This window comes from Idiotropiscis lumnitzeri, chromosome 8 (genome assembly GCF_059441095.1).
Source record: "Idiotropiscis lumnitzeri isolate Australia: NSW breed Sydney's pygmy pipehorse chromosome 8, RoL_Ilum_1.0, whole genome shotgun sequence".
Lineage (NCBI taxonomy): Eukaryota > Metazoa > Chordata > Actinopteri > Syngnathiformes > Syngnathidae > Idiotropiscis > Idiotropiscis lumnitzeri.
The window spans coordinates 13,027,750-13,046,492 of NC_142398.1; the positions used below are offsets into that span (position 1 = coordinate 13,027,750).

An 18,743-nucleotide genomic window follows, 5' to 3' on the forward strand; every position below is an offset into this window, starting at 1 on the left:
GATTAATAAATCAAGCAAAAAGAAAATAAATTAAATTATAAAATTAATTCAAACCCAAACTTTTTCATTTAAACATACAGAAATTAACAGAGTGTGGGATGGTGTTTTTATACTTATTTTATCTGCATTTCTGACGTTGGGGGTTCAAATTTCTTCATTTCAAAAACATGAATGTTAGGTGAATCGAGATTCTTAAATTGGACTTCAAACTAAACTTATCACTGTTGATTTCTTGCTCCAGCCTTGCAACCTGAAGTTCTTCGGACATTTCACCAACAAGTCCTTCACTCTGCTTTCACCTTTTGAACACGGCACATCTGAGAATGCTTAAAAGTCTCATGCCAGTCTTTTCTTGAGAAGGAATCTACTGTCGATTTCACTCTGTTTTCATCAGACAGCGCTTTGTGTTTTGGCAGCGGGAGAGAAGCCAAGCACATTTCTCTGAGTCATCAGAATGGGAGGAGGGAAGGGTGGAGAAGAAGGAGTAGGAGGAGGAGAAGGAGAAGAAGAAGGAGGAGGAGACGCATTAGTTGGCAAGCATGGAGTTTCCCTGAAGTTATTTGCAGGCGAAGGCCTTCACAGCGCACCAACGAGCCGAGAAAATCATCCACTATTGTTTCAGCGCTGCTGGCAAAGTGAGCCTTCCTGAAACTCAGCAAACACACACACACATGCACACACACACACCAGGGATTTGTGCCAGAACACAAAAACAGGAAAGAGCTGTTGTGTGAAAAGTATTGAAGGACTTTCGCAGAATCTGCGGGAGGTACCGATGGCAGTGATGAGCTACCGTGCACCAGTAATTCGCAACCACTGAGTGGCAACAGATAAATGGATCGTGAAAGATTATCAGGTGTGCTGCGGGAGGTTACTCAACTTCACTGAAAATTATTTACCATAATGAATGTCATTTTTTTTTTTTTGTTGCCAATGACGTGTGACGACTCAAATTATTGCGAAAATCAGGACAATATCATTATTATTTCAAAATATACTTGATATTTGGTGATATTCGTGTTTGGTGGTGCGCTGTGAGATTTTTCTAATGTGAAACTGGTGCCTTGGCTCAATAACGTTTGGGAAACAACGGGATACACGGCAAAGTGCTGAATGGTCGACAAGCAGAAATCAGTTAAAAGAAGACAAAGCTTTTTGTGAGTCACATGGAAAGAGGAAAGTACATTCTGAAGATTCTCAGTTGTATTTTTTAATGTAGTTATTATTATTTTTTTTTTTACGTGTGAAATTCTTGTGTCGTAATGTACGGTATAGGATGCCCAACTCCCAAATAGTTTGTCATTACTTACGGTCAAAATCCATAACAATTTTTGAAACGCATGTTAAATGACGAACTGCTTTGAGAAAGGCGTCCTTCAGAGACTGATAAATAGCAAACAACCGTAAAAATGCATAAATATTGAAAACCCTTTTAAATGAGCTGAGTGTAAACAACCTCTGAGCATCCCTTTTAAAACATCCAATGAAATGAGCGTCATGAATTGTTGCGATGATCACGGTAAATTACTACTCAATGAGTTAATTAATAAACTGAGTTGGAATTATGATTTCATTGCAAAATATAAATGCATCAATAATTTAAACATCTATTTGTCATAGAGAGCCTTTATTAGGCAAAAGTAATTATTTGGACTGCTTACACATTTCCATCATTAAAATGTACTGAACACGCACAAGGTGCATCACTGGCAGAGCATTGAGTCAACCTCATTTTTATAAAGTGCATTTGTGTCCGTAAAACGTGTTTCCCTTCTCTGAAGATGCGCTCGTTATTACGCCGAGCGCATGTCTTTCTTTCGCTGAATTTTCAAGTGTGCAGGCCACGTGCCAGCTATGACCGCCGGAACGCCCGGCGAGGCGCAATGTGGTCTGCCAAATTCCCAAACACGATACTTAACACGGCAAGAAAATGAAGATACATGTTTTTACACTGAGCGCACAGGTGCGTGGCGACGAAAATGGGGCCCCCAGGGGGTCAGATGTATCCATCCTAAATTCATAGTTTTGCGATTCAGTTCCATGCACTGCAGCATTCAAATTTGATCCGAACTGACTTGAACTGCAACACATTTGGATTGCAAGTTTCAAGTCCAAATGTGTGCGCTCACTCTTGATTAAACATACCACATTACTAAAGAAACGGTACCGGACTTGATTTGAATTCAATCAATCCTGTCAACAAGTGAGAACATACCTCAAGTCACCTGATATTTTAACCATCTGAGCAGTTGCAACAGACAGGACACGACAAATGTGACAACCTATAGCATGAACGGATGAACCCTGTGAACGGCTGCGATGCACACCAATTATACCGTTGAAGTGCTTAACAAGGTGCTTAATCATACTAAAATGGAGGTTTTCTTTTTGCCGCCCGACATATGCAGCAGCGAAAATACATCACATGATTGATAATGGTCTCGCTGAGGTGTCTGCTCTCCTTTTTACGAGTCCATGTAGCCCAATTTAGAAAATCTCCACGTGAGCGGCACGAGTGGAATATTAAGTAGACACAGCAAAACAATTTGACAGCTCAGAGTCTTCGCACCAGCTGAGTGAGATAGAATGAGTGTTTATGGGGGAGTTGGGGGCGGGGCTGAAAACCATAACACAGTTTCAGTCGCTGCCTTGTTTGGCTCACAAACTGATGAACGACACCTCTACCTACTAACCTCAATCTTTGAAGTTCAGTCTCCTATAAGTAGAGGTTCTTGTGTCCCCGCGACCCTGCTGTTTTGTTTTCCACTCAACCGTATGGACACATTTGGACAAGCACAGTCTATTTTTTCCACCTGGGAGCTTCAAACCGAGGCAGGGGAAACTCAAGATTGGTTTTAGCCACTTCCTGGAAGAAAGAGGGAGGCCCACAGCCACACAGGGGGAAAGGGGACTGTGTGCCAGGGTGAACCTTCTGGTCAACAGATAAGAAATATGTGTGAAGGGGTGGGAGTGTTTGTGTGTGCTTGAGAGAAAAATGAAGGAATAGTTATAGAGCACACGCTCTAGCCAGGGGATTTGCTGATGCCCAAGATCTGTTTACACCGAGTGCCCCTGATGACCCCCTCAGAGGATGCATCAGGCCCTGCGAAAACACAGACACACACACACACCTCGCTCCTCACATGGGCACATTTCTCAGCAGACACAGATACAGGGTGTATAAGGGCACCTGTTAGAAACATCCGACGGGCAAAATTCCAAACCTAAGCATGTATCCTGAGCGCAGCAAGAAAAAGGCAGCCTGCAGCTGTGTTTTAGGAGTGCATGAGGGGAAAAGGAGCGAAAGATGTTCCTCGAATCCAGACAACCTGGATTTCTGAGCGAGGTTTGCAACAGAGGCCAACAAGGAGCATGCATGTGGGAGTTTCAAAATACTTGTCTTGAAGTCTTGAAGGTAGGCAGAGTGGAGGGAGGGTATGCAAAGGAAAGTGCTACAAAGAGTTGTTGGGGGAAAAAAAACAAGGCGATGGAAAGAATGATAAAAGAACACCAATAGTCCATTTGGACAGGTATGCTTAATCTGTTTAAATTGAAGCGTTGCATGATCCACGGCCCCCTCTACAGTTAGGAGGTGGAATGGACTTTTGAGCCATGCAGTAAATACATTGTGATACAAACAAATACAGTATGTTATCTGTGAAAACAAATAAAAAAAGTGAAGTTGCTCGTTCAAAATAAAATACAAAAAATGAGGATACAGTATATATATATATATATATATATATACTGCCCACCAGGTCAAATTTCAGCATTTTTCTGCCCCAAGTCAACAAAGCCCCAATTCTCTGATGTCTCTAAAAGATTATACTGAGAGATTATCCTGCGATGGGGGGTGTATTGAGAGGGATTTTTCCTTCCCGGTCTGCTTGGAAAACATTTGGGGTCGCAATTGTTTATATTAAATGTGTTCATTGTTTCCAATGACAAATGCTTATGCGAGTGTTCAAAACTAACTTGGTCTGAGCCACGGATTCTATGAATGTGATGTGAAATGATGAACTTCATAAATATCATTCATTTTTCACAGTTTAGGAAAAATTGATGCCTTTGACTATATACGAAAGTATTTGTGCATGAATATGAATTAATTGAAGGAATATAACTCCAAGAATTCAATGCAATTTTATATAAGAATGTCATTAGTTTTTATGTTTTTAATATAATTATGACCATCGGAAGATAAAATGAAATCAAATTATAATTGATTTATTGATACTATTGCAATTATATTTATTATTTATTGCTCAGCCTTGTCATTGAGTCCATTGATTGGACCATGTTTTGCGCCTCCTTGGTCGAGGCGGCCGCAGGTGCCTGTCGTGGTGGCAAAGCTGCGTCATGCGCTGGCTAAGTAGATGAGGTACCCGTGTGAAGCACTTTGAGTACCAAAGGTAGAAAATTGTTAGAAGTGACAGCCCATGAAGGTTACATCTAGTCTTGTTTACGGTAATGCACTTTGGAGTCAGCCAGTCCTCCCTCAAGGGCCTCCAACTGGTGCTAGATGCTGCTTCTCGTCTTACACATAACCCTAATCTTGGCCTCTCTTCACTTGCTCCCAGTGCACTTTAGAGTTCGCTTTACGATAGTTCTGTTTGTCTTCAAATTTTTAAATGGCCTCGCCCCAGCGTACCTCTCCGAGCTCCTCCACCCCTACGCGCCTGCCTGCTGTCTCAGGTCTGCGGACCAAATGCTACTGGAGCGCAGCCTCAGGGGGATCGCACCTTTTCTGTTGCCGGTCCTTCACTCTGGAATGAACTCCCATTAAATGTTAGGCAAGCCCCTTCTCTGTCCACGTTTAAAACTTGTTTGAAGACGCATTTTTGTTCTATTGACTCAACATGAGACTATCGCTGTTCTTCTGGTATATATTGTTTATGTCTGTTCATTTGTGTTCTAATTTCCTGCGAGGTTATATTGCACCATATGGAAAGGGCTTTGTTACAGCTCCAGCTGTTGTGAAATGCGCTATATAATTAAAGTTGCATGGTATTAACCCAATATTTTGCCACCAAATTGAAATTTGACGAAGGAGCCTTTCAAATTAATTCTTAAAGGAGAACATTCTACCAGACATGGATTTAGAGTTAATGTAATAACATTACTTACGCCTTCCAAAAAATCGTGACTAAAGTAAATATAATGAAGTTGTCATTGAGCTATATTACTTTGTAAAATTAAAGCGTTGAAGTTGGCAATAACGCATGGCCGCCAGAATTCAGGTGCAAAAATATTGTGTAGTTATCTTACCAAGTTAGGGACGTCACTTAGTGCTGATCTTTAGGTGTGATACATTTTATGACAAATCATTCAATTAGAACAGTACGAAAATATGATCTGTTGTTTTGGGCGAACACACCATCCATCAGAAAAAAACCTTGGCGAGCTAAGCGAATGTTAGTTTTGGCCTTTTGTGTAAATCACAAAAAACGGTTTTGGGACAAATCGCAGTAGGACTCGGAGTAGTCCTTCTAAGCAAGGATCGTTTTGGCAATGTAGTAATTTTTTTTCATGTAAAAAGTGTACTATTCCTCGATCACAGTATAAACGTTTAACCAGTGTTGTATATACAGTACTGAATAAACCACAAACTATATGTGGGACAGCATAAATGTGCTATAGGAAGCCCTTCAGGTTTCCCCATTCACACTTCATCTTTGCCCTCTAGATTAGCATTGCTGTGATTTTCACATTTGCACGCCGCCGTGAGGTTTGGAGCCTGTCTGTTACATTTCGCTTGGAGGAGCCCCTTTGACTCACATGGACGTGCACACCAGCTGACTCACCAACCTTGTCTGTCACAGTGATTAATGCTGTGTGGAAACCATGGCTGTGCTAATGTACAATAATAGGAGCAGAAAAAAAAAAAGGGGCGGGGGGGTCTGGGCTGATTTACAAGTAATTGAGACAAAACAACATCGCAGATTAATTTGATACAGGCTCTTAACCTCACTGGCCATCACATCGGTGTTGTATTGTGTGTCGAGGTCCAAGGTGGTGTGTATAGGAACAACAAAGCACAATCAAGTCCAGCCAGTGTGAGTGCATTTCCTCAGAGGATTTGCCGTTATCATTTTGACTCAAAAGTCACAAACCTGTATGAATATAAGCGTGCATGCAGGCAACCATGGAAGATACAAGCCGAATGTAGGACAGAACCCCTCCCCTCATCCTCCTTTCTCTTTCTTTCTACGAAGGAGGTCACCCTCACCTACGAGCACTCAATCAACCTGCAGACGACCTTGCCCGTCCTCGATTCAATGCCCCCCCCCCCCCCGTTTGTCTGCGCCGCAGCCATCGCTGTGCTAGCAGTGCCAGGTTACACAGCGATGAGCAGAGAGGTTCCGTTCCACTAAACGACCACAGTTCAAGTGAAAGAACGCTAACGTTTAGCCCTGTTTTACGTCATTGTCACATGCTTAGGGATTATGACCTATCCTGCTGCAAAAATATAAATAAACTTGTTTACCCTTTCCCTTTTGACCACCAATTCTCTATGAGGGTTCCCAAAGTGAATGAATCTAAAGCTTTTATTCGACATAAATGCTGTTGCAGTTTAGAATTTTAGAATTAGAAATCCCTTTATTGTCATTGTACTCAAGAGTGCAACGAGATTAGAGAGCTCCCCTCTCCAGTGCAATACAACAATAATACAGACAAATATATAAATTAGATAAATAAGAGAGTGCAATGGAAAATAATACTGAAGGGTATATAAAAACACATCACGATGCTGTTCTGCAAGGTAAGGGTGGTCTCGTGTGTGTGTGAGAGTTCAGAATAGAGATGGCTCTCGCAAAGAAACTGTTTCTCAGTCTATTGGTCCTCGATTTGACGCATCTGTAGCGCCTGCCAGAGGGCATCAGGTCGAAACAATTCTTACAGTAGAAAAAAGGAAAAGAATAGATGGACTAGTGCACTCTAAGGAGTGAGAAATGAAAGCTATATTTATTAGCAGGTGTAAAAACTCAATTAAATCGACTTTTTCATTTTATTCATGTTCATATGAGATGTTGCTTTTGTCGGTATTATAATACCATTAAAAATTGTATTGGGTGCGGTCCATTGAAAAGTGGACGTTTTATCGAAGTAGATTATGACGGGTCTGTTTCACCATTTAAGATTAAATAAAGCACAGGAATGAGACGTACAAGAGACTCCCCCAATTCTGGCAGCGCAGCAAAACAGAAGATGCCTTAAGACACTGGAAATCATTGCTAAATAAATGAAAAGAGGGAACTTTGACAGAATGGAGTTTTGAAAAACAGACGGGATCCTGTGATAGAAAACAGCTGATGTCACACAGCGGCTACTGCAAAGGTGCAAATGAACACACAAGGGGCGCGGATATCAGCTGTGACAGTCAGGTCAAATTCCTTTTGTGCGGCCTGAGGAGCCTCCCCCCTCTGGAACGCAACTTAAGAACGTGCATATGGCTGCAACCACGCTGCTACAAAAAGCATGGAAATCAACAAACGGCCGGAATGGGGGTACATTTTAACATTTGTCTATCATGTAGAAAGAGTGGGTCTGTGTGTGCATTTGACACGCTGAACAAGAGACAGAGAGACAGGAAAGTTCATGTGATCTGTAAAAGGCCAGATTCCGGGGTGATGTATAGTGCAGAGATTACGTGTGTGCATAAGGCAGAAGTGGGCGTGGGAGGCGTTGAAGCAAGTTAGCTTCAAGTCCTTATCGCCGCACAGAGCAATGTGGGGAATGAGGATGCTGGGTTCTACACTGCTGATCAAGGAAAAGAAGAATGGCTGGTACTAATTTGCACACTTTCGATTGTGCACGCTCAAGCAGATATTCTCACGCACACATTAATACAAACACAATTAACGGATGGCAATGCGAGCAAACATTTTGCAATGAAGCTAATGCTACGAGCAATAGCTCCGTGTTGAATCGATCTTCTGTGAGAATGTAGCTAAACGTGGTTTTGGAAAGTACTCCTCTTGTTTTTCTTTTTTTCCTTTTTGAACCGTTATGGTGCATTCCAGGGAAGTCCGAAATTTCTAAAGTAGGACTAGGCCCCCTGAAGTCGCAATACTTTGTCTGACATCATATAATTTCGTACCAGAATGGAAATTAGACAACTATATTGTCGCTGTCAAATAAAAACAATATATGCAACACCCCAACCCCAGCCACAGGAGCAATAACATCTAATAAAAAAAAAAACCCACAAACTTTACAGGGGTGTCGTTCCTAACAAGACCACATAGGGACAGTTATCAGATTTAGCACCAGAATTAGAAATATTTTCACAGCCTTTGTCATTTGTTTACATATTTTTAAGCATACAAACTCAGAATTTCCAATTACAAATATCTCTCTATTCTGTAGAGCTAACATTTCGACAGTAAATTAAGTTAGATACAATTAATCAAAAAAATAAACAGAACAAATTTGTTATGAAAGTTAACAGACGTCTTTTTCTTTGTTGGACCTGATATTGGCATCGTTCCAACTTTCCAACAGTCTTGCTGTTGCAGCGTTTTTTTTGCAAGGTCATAAAGGTACCCCTACAACCAACAACCATTCGCACTCGCATTCACGCCTATGGACAATTTAGGGTCTTCAATGAACATCACATGCACGTTTTCGGAACGTGGGAAGTTGGAACCCTGCAAGCTGTGAAGAGAACAAAACACTCCACACCGGAGGGCCTGAGGCAACACGTTCACAAATTGGACATCCTCCACACTAGATTGTGAGGCAGATGTGCTAACAAGTACACAACTATGCTGCCCTAAAAGTGCCCATTCAAGCATAAATATTTATCTTAATCATGTCCGTGAATGACGAATGATTCATAAGAGACTGGGATAAGAAGGGCTAACGTTGTGTTTGCCTTATCAGTGATTTAGTCAGTAATCACAATGATGCTGCTACAGCGTGCGTGTGCGTGTGGGTGTGTGTGGGGGGGTGACTGTCACGGCTTGTTTGTTTCTGTGCATGTTAAGTCCCAGAAGAATCATCGACGGGTTCCGCAGACAGTACGTGTGTGTTCGTTTAATAAGAACGGCGCAAGAGTGGAAGCCTAAAAAGAAGCAAAATGCATCATCTTTCCATCTTTCTCTCCTTTTCGATGTATCTGCTTGTTTTGCCCAGTTTATTGATCACATGTGTTGCCGCTGTTTTGTATCAGTTTATATAATCTTTCATCTGCCGTAGGTTCCTCCAGCCATTCTTGTGAGTGGTCTACAGACACTTGTTATCCGGCACCTGTCCTAAAATCCCTTGGCAGGGGAGCCAGACATCACCAAACTGGCGCGCACAGAGACAAAAGACACACAGAAGGGACTGAACAACTCAAAGGCTACTGCAGTAAAATTAATGGGGAGGAAATTGGTCAAGGGAGTGTGTGCGGAAGTTGCTCAGGTAGGAGTGGCTAAAGGCCATCTTGTCAGAGGCAGACAGGTGGGCAAAGCAGCCAGACAAGCAGGTCGTTACAGACTGGCGTGGAGCTGAAGGCTGAGCTACGAGCTCAGCATCTCAACAGGCCAGTCAATAGCTGTTGGGCTGATAAATACTGCCCCTATCTGGGCCTGGACAGGTACTGCATGGCTCAATGAAAATGGTAGACAATGCAGACATGTTCCACGGGAGGGGGTTTGGAACTTTTTGCTCCTCCCACAGGATACATTTTTCCAAGGACCCCCTCAAATTCCAAACGCCAACTAAACATAACCACAATGTTCTTTCCTAAATACCATGTAAATTATTTGGTAATTTAAACAGTCCAACCTATTCAGTCATCATTGCCAAATTAGCAATTTAGTCGCTATATTTAGCAACCAATCCAACCTTTAGCCTCACCTGTACCGCTGTATGTTATTAGGTTCTGTTAGCCTTGGGATACTTCACAATCATATCCGAGCTTTTAATTGGCCCAAAAAATTAAAGTTGGGATGTCCTTACATCTGAATAGAATCGGTCCCCTTGTAAACGAGATCCCTGATCAACTACTTTAGCCGTCTTTGTTAGCACGTCACTGCTCGAATTTTCTGAGTAGTCATTGCATAAACTTTTTTCGTTGAAAGATATATTAGTTAGATGCTTTGTTTGTGCAGGGGGAATGTGGGTGCTAAAACAAATCCAAAAAGGAAAGTTACTTCTGACTGTATTAAAATTATCCCAGCTCATTTGAGGAAGTTCAGACCTCTGCCAACGGCAAATGAAAATCATCATTCAGAGCTCCATTATTCCACACATCTGGCAGGTTGGCGTGAGATGTGTTGTGAGGCGTGGTTGAAAATATGGTAGCGATAGACTTGTTTTTCCAAGTCGCAGCTTATTTAGATACAAACTGTGCAAACATCCTTGGATCAATAGCGATGTTGTCATGCTGTCAGCTGACAGTGCGTTGCAAGGAGTAGATAGAAGTCAAACTGGCCGGCTTCATGTCTATGTGGTATACTTAAATGTCACTAAGAGATTCTTTTTCCAAGTGCCTCAAAGAACTCACGCACAAACAAAAAAAGGACAAAGACATAATTTGTCACAATTCTAACCTGTTGAGATGGGCTGATATCTTGAAAACAAATCTGCTGCTTTCTAGTTTGTGACTAAATGACTGCTTGAAAATTAGGAAAATAAGAATCGTGCATGGATTTTTTAACGCTCATAAATTCAAAGCAAAACACATTCCCTTATGTATGGGTACCTTCACCAAGGTGAACAATGATCCAATTCATTCCTATGGACGGCAGCAATGCACAAAGTTGCCTTGGAATTGGAATGAGTCCTTAGAAATGAACTCATGCAAATCAAAGAAGAAAACATGACTATTGTTCTCTGCGGATTTGTAATTTTTGTTTAAAAAAAACAAAATCCTTTTCTCCTTGCCTAAACCACATTCCTCCCCAACATTTGGTGGAAATACATCTTTGCATAATGTGTTCTGAGAGGTGAGCAAGTACGGTACACATAACGGGCTTTCATGAAGGCGGCGGATACTCGGTTCTTGGTGAATGAACGGTTGATTGTCATTCGATGCAAAAAGGATGCACCAACCAAATGTAATCCAACCGAAGACCAGATGACAAAAGAACCCTCTAAAAACCCAGTTGACCGAACCGCCATGAACCCAACTGAGTTTTTACAGGGCCACGTGCTAACAATTTGAACAGCAATCACATTACAGTAAAAATGTTTTGAATTAAGACACAGCGACACAAACACATACACAGTTTCATGTCCAGCAGCAGTAACACTGTGCTCCACTTTCACAATATGGTGGAGATTTCACCCCAGGAAAGGAGTCCTGACTCACCGACTTGGCTAAATGGGCTGCCTTTCTTGTGTTCACCACATGTGGCAAGACTTTATTTCAGAACAATTCACCCAAGAGAACTAAGATGATTACACCCACCCGAGTGTGAGAGACAAGCAACAAAAAATAAATAAATAAATAAAATCAGGCTAGGGTTTTGCGGCCAAGTGGGACTGTCAAGAGAATGCAAGTTTGATTTATTAGAGTGAGGAAACATTGTATATTGTCATGAGGGCTTGCACCATTTCTGGGTCCAGACTGCAACCCTTCAACGATCAGTCACTCAGATCACGACAAACTGGCCAGCTTCCATCTGGGTCGGGTCACAATGAAAGGATCTTTCACAGGAATTTAAGACAAAACACACAACAGATAGCTCACATCCTCACAGAATGGAACAATCCATCAAATCCAAACCACTGATTCTATAAAGTCAAAGTCATTAAATTTAACGGTCAAATATCTGTGAAATTAAACGCCAAATCTTCGGAAAGGTGACGTGCAACTAGCCAGACTGAGCCACATTTTAGACTTTCCATCTTTTACCAATTAACACAAGATGACTCCAGACATTGCATTCTCCCCTAAATGGCAAAATGCAAACCCATTCTTTTACTGTTTGTGCCTGGTTGTGGTTAGCTAACTGCAGCCATCTTTGTTTACGTGCCAACATACTGCACAGGATCAAATCGGGAAGAGGTCTCAAATGATGAGCAGACATACCAAAGGCAAGATGAAAAAGACTCCACTGGATATGAGTCACAGTGGAAGAAGAGAGAACGAGCCACCTGTGTAATGTTTGTGTTTTATGTCCACTGAACAACACGCAAACTCACAGCATTGATGCATGCTGTTCGCATGAGCAAAGAGGAATTCGTCTGCTGGCGCTGCCAACTGATGGTGGCCAAATGTAATCTCGCAGCTAGCGGATTAGCACGACTGATAGATGAGAGGACCTACACTCAAGAGAAGCTGATATAAAAGGAAATGGCAGGCTTCGTTGATTACAGAACAAGAAACAGCAACAAAAGCATGATAAACACTGATAACGCAATATTTCACCCTTCTTTCAGACAGGGAAAAATGATTTTACCATAATTCAAAACAACCAACATTTAGTTTCTCCTTTTATGGTCCATTAACACAAAATCAACCTGTGGCAAAAACAGTTTTTTGTAGGTAGGCTTCTTACTTTTGGAGTTATGACATTATTAACAATTCCTATTCACACAGACCAGCAACTTTTTTTTTTTTTAAATTACAATTTTGGAATATTCAAACTAGATCAGTGGTTGGTTACTACTTTGTAAGTAACAGAAATTACGATAAGAGTTATTCCAGGCCATTATTAATTAATCGCTTATGTTGTTGTTTTGGTGTATTTTAGGCTAGTACGCATGAAAAACGATAAGAACGTTTTATTTTCTTATATGATTCCCTATATTGCAGTACACCATTGCTGGTGGGTCTTTGATAGGTCTGCCTAATGTAAAGAACCACATGATTCAATTACATTGTGTTAGATTCGATATTGATTTAAAATGCTTCGATATTTCTTCAGTAAGATAGATTTGTAGTTTATCTAATTTACAGGACTTGCTAAATCAAAACTGAACAGGGGAGGCGACTACTGCGAGGTATCAATGAATTAATATTTCTACCCACACACAGTCTGGAACCTGCTATACATGGGGGAGGTTCATTATAGTGTAAATCCTACTTGACAATCTGATACAACTTATTACAGTAAAGGTATAAGTGTACTTCAAAGTCGAGTCAGTCAAACAAGATATTGTACAGAACACTAATAAAATGCAAAATCTGTGAATAATCATTCACTTCCCAAACAAATAAAACCGTGTGAGAATTTGAATGGCGAATTCAAGGATGCTCATAGAATTCAAGATGATCCATTTACATGCTGAACATCACCATCTGGATTGCACATCTGACGACACATCAAAAAGTGACTTGGGATGAAAGTGGCCATGTGTTTGCCAAAATTGACTTTAGGAAGTCACAATGACCACAAGACTCCATCCTGCACCACTGCCGACAAGTCCGTCTCCTGCCGCCCGATCAATAAAGATGCTACTTGACAGCTCACACGGGAACCAGATGAATGAAATAAGAGTTGGTGAATAACATCTAAGGGACGTGGCGCTGAAGGCCTGCAGCTTTGCCTCACCTAACGTCATGACTAAAAACTGTGCGGTTGGCAGTCCAACACTCACAGACAAGCTTTTTTTAAAAACTGAAGTGTGTAGTGTAGACAGATGGAAAAGTCCACTGGGAATTCACAACATACACAAGGTTGTGGCATTATCATACAGATAAGTCTATCTTCCTTTTTTAAATAATGTTAATTTAATAGTGGCTCAATTAAAATGGCTCTTGGGAGATTCAAACTAATCAAAGCAGACTTTGCAAAGGTACTGCATGCATACTGTAAAATGAACTTTCTCATAGTACAGAGGCTCATTTATTGACTTCATTGGAACTATTAAGGTTAAGGTATTTACTATGAGGAAGCTTTTATTCGTGCCAAGTCATATGACATATCCCCACCCCAAAAAAAAATAAATTATATTATAAATCAATGAAGAAATATAGACCGTTTGTTGATTTGTTTTTACATTTTCTATGGCATCCAGGAGTTCATGAGAAACTCTGCCTCTTACGGTAATAAAAAAATAAATAAATCAACCGAAATTACAATCACATTTTTATTTGATGATAATTTTTGTTGTCAAGACCTTCTATGCCATTTGTTTTCTGGACAGAGTGGTTTTGTCCCACTTCCAAAACTCTTATTTTGATTTTGGAAATTCTACTGAATTTGATCGGTGCACTTGAGTGGGAAATAAATAGCTAAAATCACTTAGATGAGCCTAACAGACAAGTCAAATAATAGCACAACACCATGGATTTCACCATTAAATAACATGACAATTGTGGACTTGAAGGGTTTTCATATCATAAAAACACCTTTAATACGGACAATAACAATTGTTTTGCCCGCATCAAGTGCTTTGTGAATGGAACTCCAGGGAGAAATGCAGTGAGTAAGCAAGGGAGTCCATGGAAATGAACTCATTCAACTCTCATTGCCGCAAGGAAATGGCAAGAAGCTGCAACAACTGTACCATCAAGTGGCCAAACACTGTCATCGCTACAGCAAATACTTCAGTTTCAACAGGGTAATTACGGAAAAATTGCTGAATAAAATAAAGTCAGGTTTGCGCTTTACAACATTTGATTTATTTGAGTGATGAAACTGAAGAAGTGGGTCAGAACTAATAATGGACCGTTCATTAGTTGTATCGTTTATGCGGCGTGATACAAATAAAACTGATTGTACACAGACAAAATTCAAAACTCCAACTCATCTTCAGATAAAAACTCAATAGTCAATAACCAAGTGCAAAAATTAGTCATGAAAATTAAAAGCAATACCACTAAAATTTTACCAAAACTGAATAAAACCAGAAACATGCAGCTTATAAAAACACAACAAAATATAAACAACATAAAAAATTAAAACATAAACCTTAAATCGTAATGTAAAAACATTAAATAAAAGCTACCGCAAAATATCTCCTACCCATTTTACTGACCTAATGGAGTACGTAGATGATAACACGGAACCTTAATCTTCATAACAGCCATTAAGTGCTAACAAGTTTGCCTAAAGAAAGATGGTGGTCTCAGAATACCAACTTATGCATCAGCATCTGCAAACTGTTCCGGCTCAATTGCCACGCTGGAGCAAAACAACACGAGTGGGCGTGGGTGGTATACGGCTGGACTGTAACTGGCTGTGTGAGGTGTGTCCCATTGTTGCAGTGTTACATTATCACAAGCCATCGTGAATACATCTTCTGGACCTAGCAGGAGCACAAAATAGTTTCTTAACAGTCATTGGAGGGCTGGGGGGCACGATTACCGAGTATATATAGTTAGCATATCCACCTCTCAGTTCTAAGGTTGGCAGAAAGAATTTTTATTGAACAAAACACTGAAAAATAAATAATGGTTTGCATTGATAATTGGTCATTTAAACTTGAATAACTGCGGTGGAAGTGGAATTCCTTCTTCCATAAGTACAAATTACTACCTGGACATTTATCCAGAAAGCCAACCTGCTTTTCTTTCATGCTTATATTTACACATGCATGTGTTTTGTACATTTTCGTTGTACATACATTTAAATGCTAATGTTAATTAAAAACAAAACGTAGTCCTTTAGCTAAGCTAAATTTGTTTTCCTCATCTTTCATTGTGGCTATATTCTTGTTTGACTCTTTCTTGAGCTGTTTCTAGGCTGCGGTGACGCAGTGCAGTGCTGCCCTCTATCGGCCTGGCAGATTACCATGACTGGCGGTTATGACAATTAGTTTGAGCACATACCCTCAAAACTGTAATGCAGATGTTCTGACCAATATTTCTAATATTTAAAGATACCTGGGCAAATTTGAATGTGATGAAATTCACATCAGCATTGTCTGCATCAAGTGCAAACCTGTACTTTTGAAGGAACAGGTAAAAGAGCACCTATTATGTGACGAAGAAATTTAAACAGGGACCAATAAACTCCTCCAGGAAAAATAAAAGTCGCAGGTATAAGAAATTACATTGATAATGTCAGGCTATTTGCGGAACTAATATAACAAAGACACTAAAGCAACCATATTTCCACTTTTTACAGTCTGCATTACAGCGGATAAAAGTTGAAAACATTAAAGGTAGTCATTAATAAGAAGAAAAAACATTCTTTACCATAAGGCCGGACAGCAAATGTGTTTTCCAAGTAGGCTTCATATTCTTTTTCCCAGTCTTCCTCCTCCGGAGGCTGCAATGTTGGCTTATTGGAACACGCAGGTTCCGTGCCTCTAAATAGGACGAAAGTGTAAGGACGGAAGGGTGTCCAGGTCACGGACGGAGAATGGGGGGGACGGACCGGCAAAATAGGGTTAAGTGCCCATCTATGGTAAACAGTACACAGAGGCAATAATATGCAATCATGTGTCTTACTTGAGCAATTCGTAATCCAGCTCAACTTTTTAAAAATAAAGGACTTAAATTATTCTCTATTATTAATAATACTATGCGCTCACATTCAGAGGTGCCTTGCATTCTACTTGTCGATTTGAATATTGTTCATCGTTCAGCCCTACAATTGATACACCCCCCCTCCCCTGCCCCCCAAAAAACACAAAAAAAAATTGGTTTAGAGATTTATCATGGTGGCAGGAATGGACTAATTGCATTTTTGTTCATTTCATGCGTTTAGATAATTTGAGATCTGAGTGTTTTGCTATACAAGTGTGGTCAAGGAACGAATTAGATCTCACATTAGAAGGCACCACTGTATATTTGTCCTTTCATGTGAAGTTTGACGTGAAGGATTTACCTTAAAATACTTTGTGTTCCCTCAAAGCGGCTGTCGGGATGGTGATGTACATCTCTTCTTTTTTTACTCGTCCTTCAAGAGATGAAAGATTTGATTAAATGTTAAGTGTATAAACAATAAAAATACAATAATACACAATTATGCAGTGGAAAAATACAATTTATCATAATGCTATATAATGTATAATATTGTATATTTCCATGCATTTAGCAGTGCTGTAAACAAACGTTTGGGGGCGATGTAAACAACTCAGCACACAAAGAACTCACTACACTCCACAAACTCGGTTTATTGAATGCAGCTCACAAGTGACCAATGGAACAGTACCCCTTGCCTCTTTAGCACGTCATCCCACATCCCACACTCTCCAGGCATGACTAATCGATTTACAGTATACTCAATCTACCTGTTACACTAATGCAGTGCTTATCAATTATTTTTGGTTATGCCCCCTTTGAAAGAAAAAATATTTCACCCCCCCCCCCACCAACTCTCCCCTGCGACCATAGCTTGTCTATTGTTAGAAGTACACCTCTAAAAAACAATGTGTCCTTATTAACAGGAAAGAAATATGGATAAGCTTATAATGAATAAATGAACATTGTTTGTAGTTTCTCATCGCCTTTATTTTCATCCGTTATTATTTTTCCATGGTGTCTCTTAAGGGTTTGTCGATTGCATCTCAAATATCCAGCTTTATGTATGTGGTGAAAAGGAAAAAAAAAATACACCTTAGAGCGAATAGGCAGTATTAGCTTTAAGGTGCCAGTTGCAAAAACGTTTGGGTCTGGCAATCACATGATCTGAAATCCCAGTTTCAGTCAGAAAAAAATATATTGTTCAGCCCTACCTCCATCTCTTTCTTTTCAGCCTGGTTGTCACAGATTCTGTTGCTGCTTGCTCAGAGGTGGACAACACTTGGGGCTCACTGCCGTTCACCAAGATGCCACCTGCAGCTGAAAATGTGCTTCTTTGTTTGCTTTTAGTCCTTGCAGGTGCTGCATTGGTAGCCTTGTACTGAATATGGTTCAAGCATCCATTAACAACATGTGGTGGGTTGGGAACATTTTGTTTGAGTTTGTTGTTCTTATTTTTTGTGCCAATGGTCGTGTTAGTGCCGGCAGATGAGTAGTCAATGGACACAGTTGGTTCTTTAGGCAAGCATGAAACCGGAACATTTGGACCACTGGCACGAGAGATCTTGCCATGAGCTTCTTTCATTCCATCCACAAAATCTGTAGAACACTGAGACATCTTGAGACCTACACAAAATAGCTTGGTGTCAGTACAATAATTTGAAAATGACAAACTGTGGAAACAAAACGCACACATACAACACATACTCATGAAAATATTTTACCATAGATTGTCCTTATGATATATTTTTTTCTTGTCGTAATTAACTTTACATTTTTGCCCAAGATCTCCCTTTAAAGGATGTTCACGAGGCAAATTATCAGTTTCAAAGAGACACTTTTGAAATTTAAATATGAATAAAGAGAAATGACCTTCATTATTGGATGGAATTATCTAAAAATCGCTACAGTTGATTCTGGCAAGGACACCACAGGATTTAGTTTTTTCTACATGTGATGGCCAATTCCAGCCGCAATTTTTACTTTGCCAAACAACGAACAAAGTGACAGTGACAACAATGGAGATTGTGCATGCAAGAAGAAAGGGATAAATAACTTTCTGCAAAACGTTTATCATAAGCAAAACGGTTGAGAAAACTTGTGTAACTGCTTGTGTAACATGATTTAGTTGGAATGTTTATTTTTGTATATTAATTTAAGGATTACATATATTGATTTGTATTTATTATTTTTAACATGCATATTGTGTTGTGAGTATATATTTATTTTTATGCTGCTTAAACATTTGTTCCTTTTTTTAGTTGGTTTTAGTAATGGCATTTCTTGAGATCAGGAAAAAAAAGAGAGGTGAATTTGAGCGAGCATTGTTCATGTCTGAATAAAGACGCAACAAAATACTATCCTGCTTTGCGAGAACGAAACTGGTCCATTT

The 18,743-nt window shown here is 40.1% G+C and overlaps 1 protein-coding gene across 3 annotated transcripts in view; it reads right to left on the minus strand.

The window, feature by feature from the left end:
* The window catches only part of LOC148332236 (uncharacterized), a 47,521-nt gene that overhangs the window by 27,731 nt on the left and 1,047 nt on the right, over positions 1-18,743 (minus strand). For 2 of the 3 annotated variants that reach the window (XM_088303503.1, XM_088303504.1), the window contains exons 2-5: positions 17,566-17,977; positions 16,716-16,787; positions 16,082-16,194; positions 14,541-15,189 (exon numbers count right to left, since the gene is read on the minus strand). In XM_088303503.1, coding sequence (XP_088159629.1) covers positions 15,023-15,189; positions 16,082-16,194; positions 16,716-16,787; positions 17,566-17,969 — 756 coding nt within the window. In that variant the 5' untranslated portion in view covers positions 17,970-17,977 and the 3' untranslated portion in view covers positions 14,541-15,022. Of the gene's footprint in view, positions 1-14,540; positions 15,190-16,081; positions 16,195-16,715; positions 16,788-17,565; positions 17,978-18,743 lie in introns of those variants that run through there. The other variant, XM_088303505.1, reaches the window with a different exon arrangement.